Source organism: Halichoerus grypus, chromosome 5 (assembly GCF_964656455.1).
Source record: "Halichoerus grypus chromosome 5, mHalGry1.hap1.1, whole genome shotgun sequence".
NCBI lineage: Eukaryota > Metazoa > Chordata > Mammalia > Carnivora > Phocidae > Halichoerus > Halichoerus grypus.
This window is the reverse complement of record NC_135716.1, coordinates 47184104-47202463: the sequence shown is the minus strand read 5'-3', so window position 1 is coordinate 47202463 and position 18360 is coordinate 47184104. Positions and strand designations below refer to the sequence as shown.

Sequence of the window (18360 nt, the reverse complement as noted above, 5' to 3'; positions counted from 1 at the left end):
GTAAAGGAAAAGACTATTCATATTGGGTAAGCAACTAGCAGCCCTTGGAATAAAATTATTTCACACAATGTACCTCTTTCTACAATTTTTATTCTATGCTAAGAAATGCAAGTTAAATCTATACAAAACCAGAATACAAATGTATTTATCAGAATACACCTTTCACCCAACTGCTTTTTTCACCTATGTAATTGGTCAAAATCATTACTACTCTTACAAAATTTTATTATCTTTTACCTTTACAATGTACTTTCTACAATGTAGTTCTCGTACAGCTCACCTGATAGCTATTTAAAAGCAATGTTTCTACAGTGCTTTCACCACATAGATTAGATGTTTAGTAAGAAGTGATATTGTGCTATCCAGAAAGGAATCTATTTTAAGCTCAGACATTCAAGCAAACACAACCTTTGCTTTAAAGAAGACTGAAAATCACTATCCTGTAGTCACAGTGTACAGATGATTACCAAGAAAGTCCCACTAATACAGCACTCATTTAGAAAAAAGCAAAGAAGGCAAGCAGTTGTCATCTCTTAGGCATAAAAAAAAAAAACCCAAACCTACAATTGTTCCTAAAAATCAATGTGTAAAGTGTCTATTTACAGCAAGATAATAAGCAAAATTTAAGAAAAGTTCTTCTCACACCACCTAAATAATTTGCTCCAATCCTATAAAGTAATATAAACAATTGGAAAATGACATCATCCAGTTCCCACACCCTGCTTCTTTAAAAGATCAGGCTTCAGAAGAAGTAGGACAGATTTAAGTTGCATTCAAAATGCTCACAACTGAATAAACCAACCAGACTTACAGAAACATAGTTAAACTTTAGGAATTGGAATTAGACAACAGACTGTAGAGAGTTACAATGTGGAGTAGGAGAAATACTGGAAAAAACTCTTCTTCCTAATAATGATCTCTCTTTCCAAACCAGCTTCTATGAGCAATCATCATCATATCCAGAGGAAAGACAAATAAAAATTAATAATATATACAGTTACTTATATAAAATAAGCAAAATTGCATTTTTGAGGGGGAGGTAACATTTTAAAAAGTTCAAGGAGTTTTCTGATCCTATTTTTCTTAAAATATCTTAAATCTATTAATTGTAATATATTACCTTGGTTCTTTTTCTAGAATCTATCAGTTCCATAAGGATTGATTAATAAAATTGTCAGAAAAGAATTCTCCGAATGTGGAGACATGTTTTTGCTATTCTTTTTATTTGAGTAAATTATTTGTGAATGCCTAAGTGCTTCATTAGAGTTCTCATTGCATAAACTAAAAGAAATCTACTAAAAGCAAAGCAAGTGTAACATATGTTGTGGTCATGTCTATATCAAAGAGCCTGGGAAATAAAGTCAACAGTAGAGCTTTTTTGGTTTTGTTTTGTTTCAGTGGTTGGAAATGATGGATTTTATATAATACTGAAAGGCTCAGCTCGACCTCAAACAAAGGTACATAGAAATCTGACTGAAGAAAATGAGTCAACAGCCTCTTTCATACCTCAGAGTTTCCAGGAATTTGTCAATGAAGACTTCAAAAACTTTATACTTGCTGAGATGCACACACCTTCATGTGACGCAACAGTAAGAAATGAATCTTTGCTTTTTCCATAAGCAACAAAGTATCATTATTATAAAACTTGATCTCTTCCAGATATTTAAATCCAAATATCTTCAGTGAGTTATGTATTAAAGATAATATATCTTTTAAAAATGAAAATTATACTATTAATATTGAACTTCAAATTTGTTTAAGAAATTTTAATGAGGAATGCCTTCAACAACATACCACCCACTGGCAGGGATTATGTAGTATATTTGGTAACTAGGACAAAGCCGATGTGGTTGGATCACTGAATGAGGAAGAAGGGTAGTTTGAGATAAGGGAGAGGAAACAGGTGATTTGAGGAGAGGGAGAGAGAGGACAGATCATGAAAGGTCTTTTAACCAGTTAAGAATGTATGCTTAAATAAAATAAAATTTTTAAAAAAGTAAAAAAAAAAAAAAGAATTCATGCTTATCCTGTTTATCTCAAGAGCAATGCTAAGGTGATCAAAGGGTTGATTCCATTACAGTTGGAAGGTTTTACCTGAAGAAAATCCTTGGCTTGTATTTATTATTTTGACACTATCAGCTGGTCAAAAAATTAAAGTTCAATATCTTTCTGGATCTCTGGATACTCTCCGTGGGGATCAAATGTGGTTTGACTAGAATTGTGGCTAAAAGAAAGCCAGTTTTAGATTTAGGGTGGTCAAGATGTTCAGAGTAGAAAGAGCCAATGAAACCAATTAAAGCCAAATTATTTGTCACTATGGATTGAAGTCAGAAAAACCTACAACATTCTCAGGTTCAAAAAGAATGAGGATGGATAAAACTAAGCAAGAAAGACAAAGATAAAAAATGAGACATGAATATAAAAGTATATTGTTGATCACACATGAATGGGTAATGTTTCTGATCTTTCTTGATAGAGATGAAAAAGAATACATTTGCCACTCAATGGTCACATACAGTATACCTGTTGGCATTTCAATATGCTTTAGAAAAAAATACCACACTTGGCACAGTAGGTATAATTAGAGCTACTTCTTGGTCCACGTTGTAGTAGTCAACTCCAATCTTTCAGGATCTATTTGTTTGTTCATTTGATGAGGGCAAAACTCATGAATTAAAATGGGAATGTGATGGGACTACCACCTCTGAATTCTGCAGTAGGTCTATGAAGGTATCACTTATCTGCCATTCTGCCTGGGATGTAGTATTTTTTTCTCCAGTTTTGTTGAGGTGTAATTGAAAAATAAAAATTGTATATATTTAAGGAGTATATAGCAAATGTAAATAAAGTGAAATTATCACCACAATCAAGCTAATTACCATATTCATCATTGCACAGTTACAATCTTTTTGTGGTGAGACCACTTAATACCTACCCTCTTAGCAAATTTCAAGTATACAGTACAGTATTGTTGACTTTAGTCACCATGCTGTACATTAGATCTATAGGATTTACTCATCTTGCATAACTGAAACTTTGAGCAATAGCTCTTCATTTCCTCTACCCCCAGCCCCTGGTAACTAACATTTTACTCTTTGCTTCTATGAGTTTGACTATTTTATTTTATTTTATTTTTAAAGATTTTATTTATTTATTTGAGAGAGAAAGAATGAGAGACAGAGAGCATGAGAGGGAAGAGGATCAGAGGGAGAAGCAGACTCCCCGCTGAGCAGGGAGCCTGATGCGGGACTCGATCCTAGGACTTTAGGATCATGACCTGAGCTGAAGGCAGTCGCTTAACCAACTGAGCCACCCAGGCGCCCGAGTTTGACTATTTTAGATTACACATATAAGTGAGATCCTACAAAATTTGTCTTTCTATGTCTGGCTTATTTCACTTAACATACTGTCCTTCAGGTTCATCCATGTTGTAGCAATTGACATTTTCTTTATCCATTCATCCATAGCTAGACCATTGAATTATTTCCATATCTTGGCTATTGTGACTAATGCTGCAATGAACATGGGAATGCAGATATTTCTTGGAGATAGTTTCATTTCTTTAGTTGTCTACATAGAAGTGAGATTGCTGGATTGTATGGTAGTTCTATTTTTAAGTTTTTGGGGGAAACTCTATACTGTGTTCAATAATGGTTGTACTAATTTACACTTGTACAACCAGTGTTCAAGTGTTCTCTTTCCTCCACATCTTTGTCAATACTTACCTTTTGTCTTTTTGATGGTAACCATTCTAAGAGGTGTAAAGTGATAACTCATTGTGGTTTTGATTTGCATTTTCCCGTAATTAGTGATGTTGAGCACTTTTTCATATACCTTGGTCATTTATATGTCCTCTTTTGAGAGAGAGATGATTATTTAGGTTCTTTTCTCATTTTTTAATTGAGTTCTTTTTTCTTTCCTATTGAGTTGTGTTTCTTATATATTTTGGATATATACTAACCTCATCCAGATAAATGGTTTGTGAATACTTTCTCCTACTCTGTAAGTTGCCTTTTACTACATCAATCGTTTCTTTTGCTCTGCAGAAGCTTTTTAGTTTGATGCAGTCTCACTTGTCTATTTTTGCTTTTGTTCCCTGTGCTTTTGGTGTCATATTCAAAAAATCATTGCCTAGAACAATGTCAAGAAAATTTCTGTTTTCTTCTAAGAGTTTTATGGTTTCAGGTCTTATCTTTAAATCTTTAAACCATTTTGAGATAGTTCTTGTATATGATGTGAGTTAAGAGTCCACGTTTATTGCTCTGCATATGGATATCTAGTTTTCCTAACATCATTTATTGGTGAGACTATCCTTTACTCAGTATGTTCCTTGGTACTCTTGTGGAAGATCAGCAACCATAACTGTATGGATTTATTTCTGGGCTCTCTATTCGGTTCCACTGGTCTACATGTCTGCATTTATGCTAGTAGCATACTGTTTTGATTATAATAGCTTTATAATATAATTTGAAATCAAGAAGTGTAATGCCTTTGTTCTTTGAGTTTGGTTTTTTAAAATGTCACAATAGGGGCGTCTGGGTGGCTCAGTCGTTAAGCGTCTGCCTTTGGCTCAGGTCATGATCCCAGGGTCCTGGGATGGAGTCCCACATCGGGCTCCCTGCTCAGTGGGGAGCCTGCTTCTCCCTCTCCCACTCCCCCTGCTTGTGTTCCTGCTCTCTCTCCCTCTCTGTCAAATAAATAAATAAAATCTTTAAAAATAAAATAAAATAAAATAAAATGTCACATAATAATGATATCATACAGTTTTTGTCTTTGACTTATCTCACTTAGCATTGTGTCCTCAGGGTCCATCCATGTCACAAATGACAGTATTTTCTTCTTTCTCATGGCTGAATAAATATTCTATTGTATATATAACATATCTTCTTTTCTATTCATCCATTGGCAGATAAAGGTTGTTTCCATATTTTGGGTATTGTGAATAATGCTATAATAAACATGGAAGTGCAGATATCTCTTCAATATCTTGTTTTCATTTCTTTTGGGTATATACCAAGAAGTGGAATTACTGAATTATATGGTAGTTCTATTTTTAACTGTTTTGATGAAATTCCATACTGCTTTCCATATTGACTGAACCAATTTATATTACCACCAACTTTGTAAAAGGATTTATTTTTCTCCATATCCTCACTAACACGTGTTATCTCTTGTCTTCTTGAGGATAACCATTCTGTTAGAATGTGTGAAGTGATTTCCCATTGTGGTTTTGATTTGCATTTCCCTGGTGATTAGGTATGTTGAGCTTCTTTTATGTACTTATTGGTCATTTGGTTGTCTTTGGAAAAACATCTATTTTGTTCTTCTGACCATTTTTAAATAAGATTGTGTTTTATTGTTGTTGTTGCTATTGAGTTGTAGGAGTTCCTTATATATTTTGGATATTAACCCTTTATCTAATATATGGTTTACAAATATTTTCTCTCATTATACATCTTGTCTTTCATTTTGTTGATTGTTTCTTTTGCTGTTCAGAAGCTTTTCAGTTTTGATATAGTCCCACTTGTTGATTTTCACTTTTGTTGCATTCACCTTTGGTGTTGTATCCAAGAAAATGATTGTCAAGATCAATGTCAAGAAGCTTCTTCCCTATGTTTTCTTCTAGGAGTTTTAAGGTATCAGATCTTATCTTTAAGTCTTTAATTTATTTCAAGTTAATTTTTGTGAATGATATAAGATAAGGGTCCAATTTCATTTTTTTGCATGTGTTTATTCAGTTTTCACAGCCCTACTTGTTGAAAAGACTATGGTTTCCCCCACTGAATGTGATGGATTTATCAAAATTTATCAATTTTATCTTTTTTTAAAAAAAACTTAGTTTTATTGATTTTTAAATTGTTTTTCTATCCTCTATTTGGTTTATTTCTGCTCTAATCTTCATTATTTTCTTCCTTCTGCTAACTTTGGGCACAGTTTGTTCTTCTTTTTCTAGTTCCTTAAGGTATAAGTTAATTTGAAATCTTTTTTAATATAAGCATTTATCACTACAAATATTCCTTTTAAGACTGTTTTTGCTACATCCCATAATTTGGTATGTGATGCCTTTTTTTTTTGTCTCGAGATTTTTTTTTTTAATTGCCTTTTGATTTCTTCTTTGACCCAATGGTTGGTGAAATATGTTCTTTAGTTTCTACATATTTGTGAATTTTCCCTTTTCCTTATAGTTATTGATTTCTAGTTGCATTTCATTGTTGTTGAAAAATATACTTGGGATGATTTTGATCTTAAATTTTATAAGATGTTTTTGTGACCTAACATGTGATCTATCCTGAAGAATATTCCTTGTGCGTTTGAGAAGACTATACTGCTCTTGGGTGGAAAGTTCCATATATGTCTGTTAGGTCCATTTGGTCTATAGTGTTGCTCAAGTCAGCTCTTTCTTTGTTGATTTTCTATGTGGATGCTCTATCCACTTTTGAATATGCGCTACTGAAGTCTATTATTATGTGTGTCCTTAAATCTAAAGTAATCTCTCATAGTATATTACTGGTTCTTGTTTTATTTTGATCTCTTCAGCCACTCTATGTTTTTTTATTGGGGAGTTTGATCCATTTACATTTAAAGTGATTAACGATAAATGAGGATTTACAATTGTCATTTTGTTAATTGTTTTCTTTCTGTTTGGTAGTTGTTTACTCTTGTCATCCTTTGTTATTTGAAGATATTTTCATAGTGATTTGATTTGATTCTTTTTATCTTTTGTGTATCACTAAATATCTTGTAATTATATTTCTTAAATTGATAACAACTTAACTTCAATCACATAGAAAATCTCTACACTTTCAGCCCCCCACTTTGTGTACTTGTAGTCAGAGTTCTTATATTGTGTATCCCTTAATTTCTTTGTGGTTATAGTTATTCTTAATATTTTTGTTTTTTAACTTTTATATTAGGGTTTGAAGAAATTTATATACCACCATTACCATGTTGCCTTATTCTATATTTGACTATATATTTACCTTTACCAGTGAGAGTTATGCTTTCATGTGCTTTCACATTGCTGTTTAGCATGCTTTTATTTCAATCTGAAGAAATCCCTTTAGCAGTTCTTCTAAGGCATGTCTAGTGGCAATGAACTTCCTCAGTTTTTATTGTCTGAGAAAGTCTTTCATTTTTTAAATGATAGTTCTGACGAATATGGTCATTAGTAGTTTTCTTTTTTTTAGTACCTCAAATATATCCTTCCACTCTCTCCTGGCCTGCAAGATTTCTACTGAGAAATCCACTGATAATCTTTAGTGTGATAAATTGCTTTTCTCTTGCTTTTTTCAAAACCATTTTTGTCTTTGACTTGAAAATTTAATCATAATATGTATTTATATAGACCTCTTTATATTCAACCTACTTGGGTTCTTTGGGCTTCTCAGATCTTGATGTCTTCCTTCTCCATGCTTGGGAAGTTTCTGATCATTATTTATTTAAGTGGGCTTTGTGTACCCTCCTCAGATTAGTGTGTGTGCTTGATAGTGGCTCTGGACCCAAGGTGTCCATGTGCCAGTACTCAGGGAGCTATGGTGGTTCTGGCTCCGAGGGCACACAGTGGCTCCAATTCCAGGGAAGCTCAGCAGTGTCGGCTCTGTTGTCTCCAACAGGTGGGTCCACACTGGCAAATACTGTGGAGGTCCTCAGTGGGGAAGGATGCTCAGGTCACCTGCTCTCCTTTACACCCACCAGAGAATTCATAATGGAGAGGATTCCTCTTGGCACTGAGCTATGATGACCTGGGGAATGAGATGACACAGGTAAAATGTTTCCTTCCTTTTTCTACATGGCCATTCTTGGTTTTTGTGCTTTAGTGGCATATTGCATCTTCTTAATTATATTCCAACATTCTCTCACAGCTATTTTCATTTGTGGGTAGTTGCTAAATTGTTTTTTTGAGGGAAGTAGGACAGAGGAGGACCTCTTAGTCTGCCATCTTGATGATGTCTGTGATACTGTTTTGATTTACTGTGTTGGCTAAAGTTGAAGAGGGTAGGGAGAGGACAATTTCAGAGGCTTCCACTTGATCTTCCTTAATAAGAGCTCTTACCACAAAGGCCAAGAAACCAATGTAAGGGCTCTACCAAGTCTCCATTCAAATTATACATTTAAGGCCCATGGAAATTGCCATAAGGTAAGTCTATGGACCCCGTGGAGTTACTGTGAAGCAGACCTAGGTGAAAACTCCATTTTTAGATGCATTCTCCATATTTTATCTTGTAACGGATGGTCATTGTGACACTTAATGTATTCAGGTTTTAAAGCCATTATCCCAAGTTTTAGGGTTCAACAGAATACTTGCTTGGGCTATGAATGCAACCTTATCTTGAGCTATGCTATCCTTATGATTAAATACTAGGCCCAATACTCAGCTTTTTCTGTTTTCCAACCATACAAGAGGAGATTTCATTTATATGCTGCCATGCAGCACTTGGATTGTGTACTTCACCTTAAGCTGATGATTGATTTTCTTCAACCTTCTCTGTCTTTCTCCAGTGTATTGATATTACCAAGCAACAGTCATTCTATTCTGTGGTTCTTATAATTACTTATCCCCCAACATCTCAAAGGTCTGAGGTATTGTAATTTCCAGTGCATTCTCTTCTGCCAATACCCCATTCCTTTTCAACACCATTAAAAGTTTTATCACTTGTAGTACTACAGTATGCCAGGGACTATCAGTACTACAGTGATGGATTTTTATTGCAAACTGGCTGACAGGTAGTTCACAGCTCTAAAATAAGTAATGATATCTTCACTCTTCAATTTAAACTTCTAACAGTTTTCTAAACAAGTGGGCATTATCTGAGTATAATGAATATAGGTGAAAAAATACAGTCTAAGGATCAAATTCATTTTTCGTGAGATACAAAGTGCTGTACTTCCTCCCTACTACCAATGTAAACTGGACTAAAAAAATTAGTGTGACACAAATATATAGCAATAATTTTTGGTTTTGCTTTTCTTGACATTGATTTGTACTTTAAAAGCAAAATACTTTTCTGTTATAGTGTTTTATGTAAGGAAAGGAGTGAAAAAAATTATATATTCCTTTACAAGATCACCAGTTTAATGATTCTAAGTATTTTAAATTTTTAAATTCATTTTATCTTTTCTAATTAGCCTCACAATTTTTCAAAGAACAATCATAAGGAAAATCAAATTTCTTTCGAGTCATCTCAGTATGGTATGGTATATGGTAACACACACACACACACACACACACACACACACACCCTCACACATGCGATTGTAACCTTATTTTATACTTTATATACTTTTGTATTTAATATATAAATACATATTTTGCTATGCCCTATCTTTTATTAAAATGTATTTTTGACATTATAACATTTAGCAACAATTAAAAAGCAAATATTTAAGTTGAAGATCCTCAGTAATTATTAAAAGAAATTTCTGGTTTATTAATATAAGTTTTCTTTTAAAAAATAAAATAAACATTTGAAATCACATGAAAAGAAAATCATTTCTTCAAAAAATGTGTATTGAACAAGTTGGACATAGCAGAGTGAAATTATAAAACAGCTTTATTTCTTTTTCATACTGAAGTTTTCAAACAAGCTATGTAGCATTATTCTTCTCTGCTCTCTGGATGAAATCTCAGTCAGATCCTATGTATTAACAAATAGCCTTATTTTTTTAGATATTAAAATTTCCAGTCCTGTCTTCATATCAAAATTTCAAACTGTCATGCTTGACAGCACAACTTGTGCCTTATTGTGCCATAATTCTCCAGTGGGGGAAGGGGTTATTCCTCTTTTCTTACTATGCATCCTATTCAACTTACTAGCTGCTTTTTCAGGCTTTTCTCAGCCAGGATCAAAAAGGAAGGGAGGGTGGATATTAGAGGTAAAAATCTATGGTTATCCCTTCTGATTTGATGTCTAAATTCAGTCTTTTATATATTCTTTTTCCTGTAACTCCCTGGAAGGGTGCTCTTTCCTTTAGGGGATTATTTAATTCATCCATGGCTTCAGGCAGTGGAAGACCACTGGTCTTTCTTTTAGGTCAGTTCACATTTTCTGACAATTCTCCAGGTTTATTCCTTTCTCTGGGCAGTCCCACACTGGTTACCTCTTGTAAACCCTCCTGGCTGATGGGAGAGGGAGAATCACACACTTACTCTATCAAATTCCTGTCTTGTTACTTTGAGCCTCGGGGAGAAAGAGAAAGGGCAGAAAAAGACTGTGGGACTGACAAACTCTTACTGAACAAGCATTGTCATCAGTTTCCTGATCTCAGTTTATAATCTCTTGAGTTAGAAAATGAGCTAAAGTTCACAAAACCGATTTTACAGTCTCTAAATCTCTGTGCAAGTTCTGCAAACTTAAATCCTTGTAACTCTGAAACAACAGGAAAAAAGTACTTTCACAATAGGATAACTCTACCAAGCACTCTGTTACATAAGTATCTATCATCTCTCTAGCCGTTGTATAAATAAATTTTATATTATACAATTTAAATTTATATAAATATAAGTTTAACATTCTGAGACAATTGGAAAAATTGCATTTAATAGTCTATGTTTCACTGGTATACATAGAACATCCCATTTTATTTATATATGTATGTATGTAATAAAATTCATATGTAATAAAATGTGTGCTTATCCACAACACATACAACATTAAATGCAAATGTTCCAATTGTCATATAATTATATATTATGTAATCATATATAGCCTATTATATTTATGTAAATATTATATATATCCTATTACATATATATAATAGGATGCTGTGTATATACACATAGGATATACATAATACATAGAGTGTAACAGGGCACATTTTTTATTTGCTTATTTCCACAGAAATTTTACATATAATTTTATTTTTTTCTTGAAATCCACTACATTTTGGCAAAAGCTATGATATTGAAATGTAGCTCTTTACCATGTGTGTTTTGCTATATAAGAATATCAGTTTTAACAGGCTAGCTTTTAAGAGGAAAGGTTTTTTTTTTCTGATGCTACAGATTTACAGTTAAATTGACTAGTTTTATTAACAACTTATATATGTAAGTTTTTTTGTGTGTGTTAAGTGCTGTGGTGGGTTTATGATACAATCTTGAAATGACTACAGATGTAGATTTTGGAATTGTCTACAAAGAAATGTGATATTCAAACCACAAAAATAAATAAAGACTCTGATAAAAAACAGTATTAAAAAGAAAGGGCTGAATTCAAGGAGCAAATTTTATTAATTCCATACTTTGAAAGATGGAAAAGAGCCACCAAAGAACCCAGCAAAGAAGCAGAACTAGAGCTGTGACAGGGTCCTAGAAGCCAAGGGAGAAGATAATTTCCAAAAAAGTGAGATGATTAAATGGTCCTCGACATTTTGAGGCCCTTTCTTTTACAAGGAGAGCTTTGCATGAAGCCCTCTTGCCTGGTTGTATCTTTTGACCCATTGTGAGCATTTGTTAGATGACTTGATAGCATCCTAGATGGGAAAAAATAAGTTTCCCTTGAATATATATAATTTAACTAATAAAGTTCAAACCTTTAATCTGAGAATATTTTTTGTGCTCTTTTAGCAAGTTAGCTCATTAAATCTAAAAATTTGCTTTGTTGCCTTGATAATTCTTACAAATTAGTATTTCTCAATAATAAAAATTATAAATCATAAAATATTTATTTTTGTCTCATCCTCCTGCTCTTGTTATATTGAGACAATGATAGTCTATTCATGTCTCTTACAGATCTGGCTCTTTGTTTTTTGGATTTTGGTAAGCATGTCTTCAAGCAGGCATACAAATCAACACACACACACACCCCTATTATTTGACAACATTGTGATGGAGCCAAGGAATACTGAAATAAAACATAAGAAATGCTCCTTATCCATAATAGGGGAACAAAACTGACTCTTACTACAAGAACAGGAAAAATAGTACATGATTAGGTGGCAGCTGGTTTTGACTAGGACTATGGTCTTTGGAGGAAGAGCAAGTTCATTGTCGGTTAGAGTGGCCAGGAACATGTCATGAAGTTAAGGAGCGTGAGTTATGTCTCTAAGTAGAGATAGTTTATAGATCAATGAAGAGAGGCACTATCCCTTTATTTTATAGAATTCCATAGAATAGAACATACATTGAAGGAGTTGCCAGGGACATCTGTGCCTTGCTCACATTGTGTGGCCTTATACAGTGACCATGATAACACCACTCTAAGAACACAGGTGATGCAGTCAGACAATATTTTATAGCTCCAGAAATGGACAATTTACTAAGACTCTATGCTTCAGTTTCCTTATCTGTAAAAACTGAGCTTAGTAATAATGCCTACCTCATAGATCATTGTATTAAATGAGATTATATAAGCACTGAGAACAATGTCTAGCACATTATGAGAACTGAATTTTTACCTATAGTTATTATTATTGGTGTTTTTGCTTTTCATTCCATCTTTTTTTTTTTTTTTTTTTTTTACCATTTTTACCTTCGGGCTGGCCTTATTTCTTCTGTTTCTTAAAAATATTTTGTTTATTTGAGAAAGAGAGAGAGCGAGCAAGAAGTGGGGAAGGGAAGAGTGAGAGGGAGAAAAAAATCTTAAGCAGACTCCACACTGAGTGTAGAGCCCCACGTGGGGCTTGATCCCAGGACCCAGAGGATCATGACCTGAGCCAAAACCAAGAGTCGGCCACTCAACCAACTGCACCACCCAGGCGCCCCATGGGCTCTCCTTATTTCTTGCCAATATTTTGCAACCACCTCTATCCTTGTATTCAATCTATGAACCCCGTCAGTTCACCATCCACATTGTCACTAGGATGACTTTTGTAAAAGTCAAATATGATTATGTTGCTCCCTTGCATAAAATGCTTCAGTCACTTCTAGTCACTTCTAAGATAAAATTTAAATTTCTTTGCATGGGTTTCAAGGCCCTTTATGAATGAATTCAGCTGTCTAGTGCATCTTCGTTTTCCAGCCATGCAGAACTACTTATAGATTACTGAAGATTTGTTGTCTCCATGCCTCTACACATCTTGTTTCCTGTGCCTGCAATGACATGCTCTTTTAGGGTTTGTTCACAAACTTTCATGCATTCTCAAAAAACTCATCAAACTTTACTTTCTCTGACAAAATGGGCTCTCACTTTCCCTTGTACCCTGATTTATTTTGTGTATGCCCCTAGATTGTGGTGTTAGTTTTTGTCATGTGACTTTTTAATTTGTTTTGTTTTTGTTTTCATTCTACTGTAAACTCATTGAAGTTAATCTAACCTTTATACCCCTTGTCCATAGGTATAGTGATTGACATAGATATATATGTAATTTAAAATAAAGGCATTTATAAACGGATGACTAAGAGAATGAATAAGTGAATAAATGGAAATACTCCAAGTAGGAAAACCGGTGTGGACAGGGAGAGATAATATGGACAGTGAGGAAAATTTCTGGTCTACAGGAATGAGAAGGTGGTTATAGGTCACTTAGACAGGTTCAGGTAAGTTTGTAGTTCATCCTTAGAGCCAGTGGGAAGAATTCATCTTTGATGAAAGCACAGTAAGGAACTATACGAATCACTTGAAAAGAGCGTTAACTTCATACATTTTAGAAAGATTAATCTGACAGTTCCTGTCATACTCTGTTGTCTTTTGATTGCTATTGTTTTCAAGAGATTTGATGTATGCTCACAGAAAGCTAATCTTTATAATGTTTTGAGCAAATTTAATATTTTCATGTTCAAGCCAATGGACTTTCCTGCTTATTTAATCACTTAGCTCTGTATTAGGATGTGCTTTTAGTATTTTTTTTAAATTTTATTATGTTATGTTAATCACCATACATTACATCATTAGTTTTTGATGTAGTGTTCCATGATTCATTGTTTGTGTATAACACCCAGTGCTTTTAAAATTAAACTTTTCCTCTCCCAAAGAATGCCTTAATAAATTTTGCACTAAAAATAAACAACCTAACTAATATATGATTGATATTCATAATGGATAGAAAAGTTAAGACTTATGTGGAAATAATCCCTGTCTTTGCTTCTACATTTTTTAATAAAAAATTATGAGCATTCAGGTCTTGATCTCAGGGTCACGAGTTCAGGCCCCATTTTGGGTTCCATGTTGGGTGCAGGGCTTACTTAAAAAAAGAAAATTATGAGCAATTTAAAGAAACAATCAAATCATATCTTTTGGGTAGTATTAATTCTTCATTTGAATATGAGAATGACAATGTTATGTTTTAAATATTTACCAGGTTTTTTTTAAAAGCAGGGGAGTATTGTGTACTTTACATGTGAAAAAGTCATTTTGTCTGCTGTGGATAGAGTGGAGTGGATTTGCATAATGCCGTGTAGGAAGCAAAACAGGGAAATCAGTGAGGAGGCTCTGGTAATAGTGCTTGTGAAATGTTATTTGGATAGCGTTGCTTAGTAGAGAAGTATAGATATAGATGGATGTGGGATATATTTTGGATGTAGAATTGACAGGATTTGCTTATGGATTGGACACAAAAAGTAATTGCAAAAAATGATTCAATGATCATTTCTAGAATTTTGGACAGAAAAATTGGTGGATGTTAATATCAATTATTGGGATTGAGAAGACTGAGGTAGAAGATGATTTATGAGAGAAAATGTAGAGTTCTAATTTGGTGTTTTAGATTCAATATTTTGAGATGCCAATTATATATCCAAGTGGAGGATATGCTGACAATTTGAAATACAAGTCTAGGTCTTAAGAGTGTTACGATGTTGCCTGTATCCATTTGGTTGCTTAATAGTATTCAGTTGTATGAATATACCACAACTTATTTATCTGTTATTCTGTTTATAGACATCTGAGTTATTTCCAAAGCAATGAATATCGGGTACAAAGTTTTTTGTCACAAATGCTTTTATTTCTCTTGGATAAATACCTAGGAATGAAATTATTGGTGCATAAAGAAGATATATATTTAACTTTTCATGAAATTGCTAAATAGTTGTCTAAAGAAGTTGCAGCATTTAGAAGTATAGGCTTAAAAATGATAGTGTTAAATATAGGACCTAATGCTTTGTTGTTTATATTGCTAAATATTACTTATAAAATATAATATATGAATTGGTTTGATTATTTTGCTAAATGAGAGTTGAAACTAGAAGCAGTTAATACTCCAATCATAAGCCTGATGATGATAACAGTGATGGGAAAGATCATGATTTGTAATAGCTGCTGTTATTTAATGAGTGTCTACTATGTACATGCACTAAGTTAAGGCTAAATTAAAATTTTTATAGAATATTTCAGATAATCCTCATAGCAACTCTGTGAGGTATATATTATATTTATTAGCATTCAGGTAACTAAGACTTTACTTACCTGTCTCGGGTCATACAGATAGTAAATACTCAGATTGAAGTGGAACCCCGGTTTGTTGATTTTCAAGCCCAGGCTATTATTCAATCACCAAGACTTCCTGTCTTCTAAGCCAGCATGTTGATTTCTTGAGTGAAATTTTAAAATAGAATAAGTAGAATTAATTCTGAGAGTAGCTTTTAAATCAGAATTTTAAGTCATTGAGTGACAAATGTGCACACATAGTGACAAACAGGAACTGTGAAATAGTTTTAAGTAGAAATTCTGCTTCTTTGTCCTGTGTTGTCATGGCTGAAAATGCTAGATTTGGCTAAAGGTAGACTAAAATGACCTTTGGACATCTAAATAAACTTACTGGTCTCAGAAGCTAGTATCACTTAATGTTAAGGTACCAAAAATAAATGTATCTTTGCAGATACATGAATGCTCATCTTCAGCATACATTTTTATATGATATTAGATGTTTATGGTTGTAAGGTAATGACTTAAACCATTATGGTGACTCAGATGGCCTTGCTCAGTTGTACTGAGCTCATTTAATAAAATTTATCTTTTGTTTTGCCACTGCCTGTAGGGATGGTAATGTCACTGTATGTCATAGTAGCAGTAATACAGCATAGCTTTTTGAAAACAGCTTTTTTTTTTTATTATGTTATGTTAATCACCATACATTAGAACATTAGTTTTTGATGTAGTGTTCCATGATTCATTGTTTGTGTATAACACCCAGTGCTCCATTCAGTACATGCCCTCATTAATACCCATCACCAGGGTGACCCATCCTCCCACCCCCCTCCCCTCTAGAACCCTCAGTTTGTTTCTCAGAGTCCACAGTCTCTCATGGTTTTTCTCCCCCTCCGATTTCCCCCCGCTTCATTTTTCCCTTCCTGCTATCTTCTTCTTCTTCTTGTTCTTCTTCTTTTTTTAACATATAATGTATTATTTGTTTCAGAGGTACAGGTCTGTGATTCAACAGTCTTACACAATTTGCAGCGCTCACCATAGCACATACCCTCCCCAATGTCTATCACCCAGCCACCTCCCACCACTCCAGCACCCCTCAGTTTGTTTCCTGAGATTAAGAATTCCTCATATCAGTGAGATCATATGATACATGTCTTTCTCTGATTGACTTACTTCGCTCAGCATAATACCCTCCAGTTCCATCCATGTTGTTGCAAATGGCAAGATTTCATTCCTTTTGATGGCTGCATAATAGTCCGGTGTGTGTGTGTGTGTGTGTGTGTGTGTGTGTGTGGCTATTTTTTTGGCTATTTACCTAATTTCACTATTTTGGACAAGTTACTTAAGACTTAATTGCTTCATCTATAAAATCGGAACAATAATAATACCTACCTCAGGAAATTTTCTGAAAATTAAATGATAAAATGCAGCCCTGTTTCAAGCACAGGATATGGGTTTAATATATAATAATGTATTATTGTTACTATTATTATAATATAATTATGGAATTGAATGAAGAAAAAATATTAAGAATATTGCCACATCAAGCAAGATAATTAACTCTTCTCAAAGTTTAACCTTGGCTACCAGTCTGGAGTCCATCAATACGCTACTGCAAAGCCCTGAGACACTTCCCCCTAATCAGATTCTACTGGGATGATCATTTCCTAGATCTGACACATGCAGGTGGTCTTCCTTGGTGATGAGTTCACTCGATGTATCAGGAATTAAGTATTTTCATTCCCACTTGAGAACATCTTTCTCCTGAGTACATGTTCAGGTGCTATAAGGATGGGAGCAGAAGCTTGTACAATATGGAGGCACTGTGTTTTTCCTTCCTCCCTGCCCTTACCTCCAAATCATCTCACAGCTCTTCCCTTCTATGCTGCCCTATCTACTGAGTCAGTCCCTTCTCACTTCCCTGGTTAGTTTGTTAGACTTTACTTCTCATTCATTTGTTAGGTTATAAGGAAGCTTAGTCAGTTTTCCAATTGGGGTATCTGGCTAATTCATAATCTTAACTCATCTTTGGATCTTGTTTAACATGATGATTATGTGTAACCATCAGTGCTTTCTGTCCGGGATTTAGTTTTGTTGTAGCTATCTAGCTTTGTCACAATCTCCAAAATTTTATCTCACTACTGACAAAGTAGAAATGTATCTATGTTGTAGGTACTTACATGCTAACAGAATGTATAGACCTGTAATGTAATACAGCCATACCATAATGTATACATCAATATACCAAAAAGAAACTATACTTATAAGAGAGAGAAGGTAGAGATTAAGGGAAATACTAAGTGTAATTTGAAATAATAATAAAAGTATGATACAAAATGATAAAAGAGCATAGACTGAGACAGTTCTAGGCTTGAAGCCTGGCTCTGTTATTTACTGGCCGTTTAACCTTGGATATGCTCCTTAATTTTTCTAAAGTCTTCCTTTCCTCCTTTCTACTTTCCTTTCTTTCTTTCTTTCTTTCTTTCTTTCTTTCTTTCTTTCTTTCTTCTTTCTTTCTTTCTTTCTTCTTTTTCTTTCTTTCTTTCTTTCTTTCTTTTTCTTTCTTTCTTCTTTCTTCTTTCTTTTTTCTTTCTTTCTTTCTTTCTTTCTTTCTTTCTTTCTTTCTTTCTTTCTTTCTTTCTTTTTCTTTCTTTCTTTCTTGTTTCTTTCTTTCTTTCTTTCTTTCTTTTCTCTCTAAGATTTATTTATTTATTTTAGAGAGAGAGAGAGAATGAGCCCATGTGCGAGCAGGGGGAGAGGCAAGGGAGAAGGAGAAAGAATCTCAAGCAGATGCTGCACCAAACATGGAGCCCCATAAGGGGCTCAATCTCACAACCCTGAGATCATGACCTGAGCCGAAACCAAGAGTTGGTTGCTCAACCCACTGAGACACCCAGGTGCCCTGTTTCTTTGTTTCTAAGATAAATTTAGTGATAGTAATAGTACTATCAGTATCTTCCAAGTAGTGTTGTTTTAAGGATGAAATAAGATGATACATGAAAGTGCTTAATAAATGTTGTTTTGATTATTATACATTAACAATATATATGAATTGCCAAAT

The 18360-nt window shown here is 33.9% G+C and overlaps 1 protein-coding gene across 1 annotated transcript in view; it reads left to right on the top strand.

Moving 5' to 3' along the window:
• The window catches only part of CNBD1 (cyclic nucleotide binding domain containing 1), a 519466-nt gene that overhangs the window by 241068 nt on the left and 260038 nt on the right, over window positions 1-18360 (top strand). The window contains exon 6 of the mRNA XM_078071672.1: window positions 1399-1589. Within this exon, the coding sequence (XP_077927798.1) occupies window positions 1399-1589 (191 nt within the window). The remainder of the gene's footprint in view (window positions 1-1398; window positions 1590-18360) is intronic.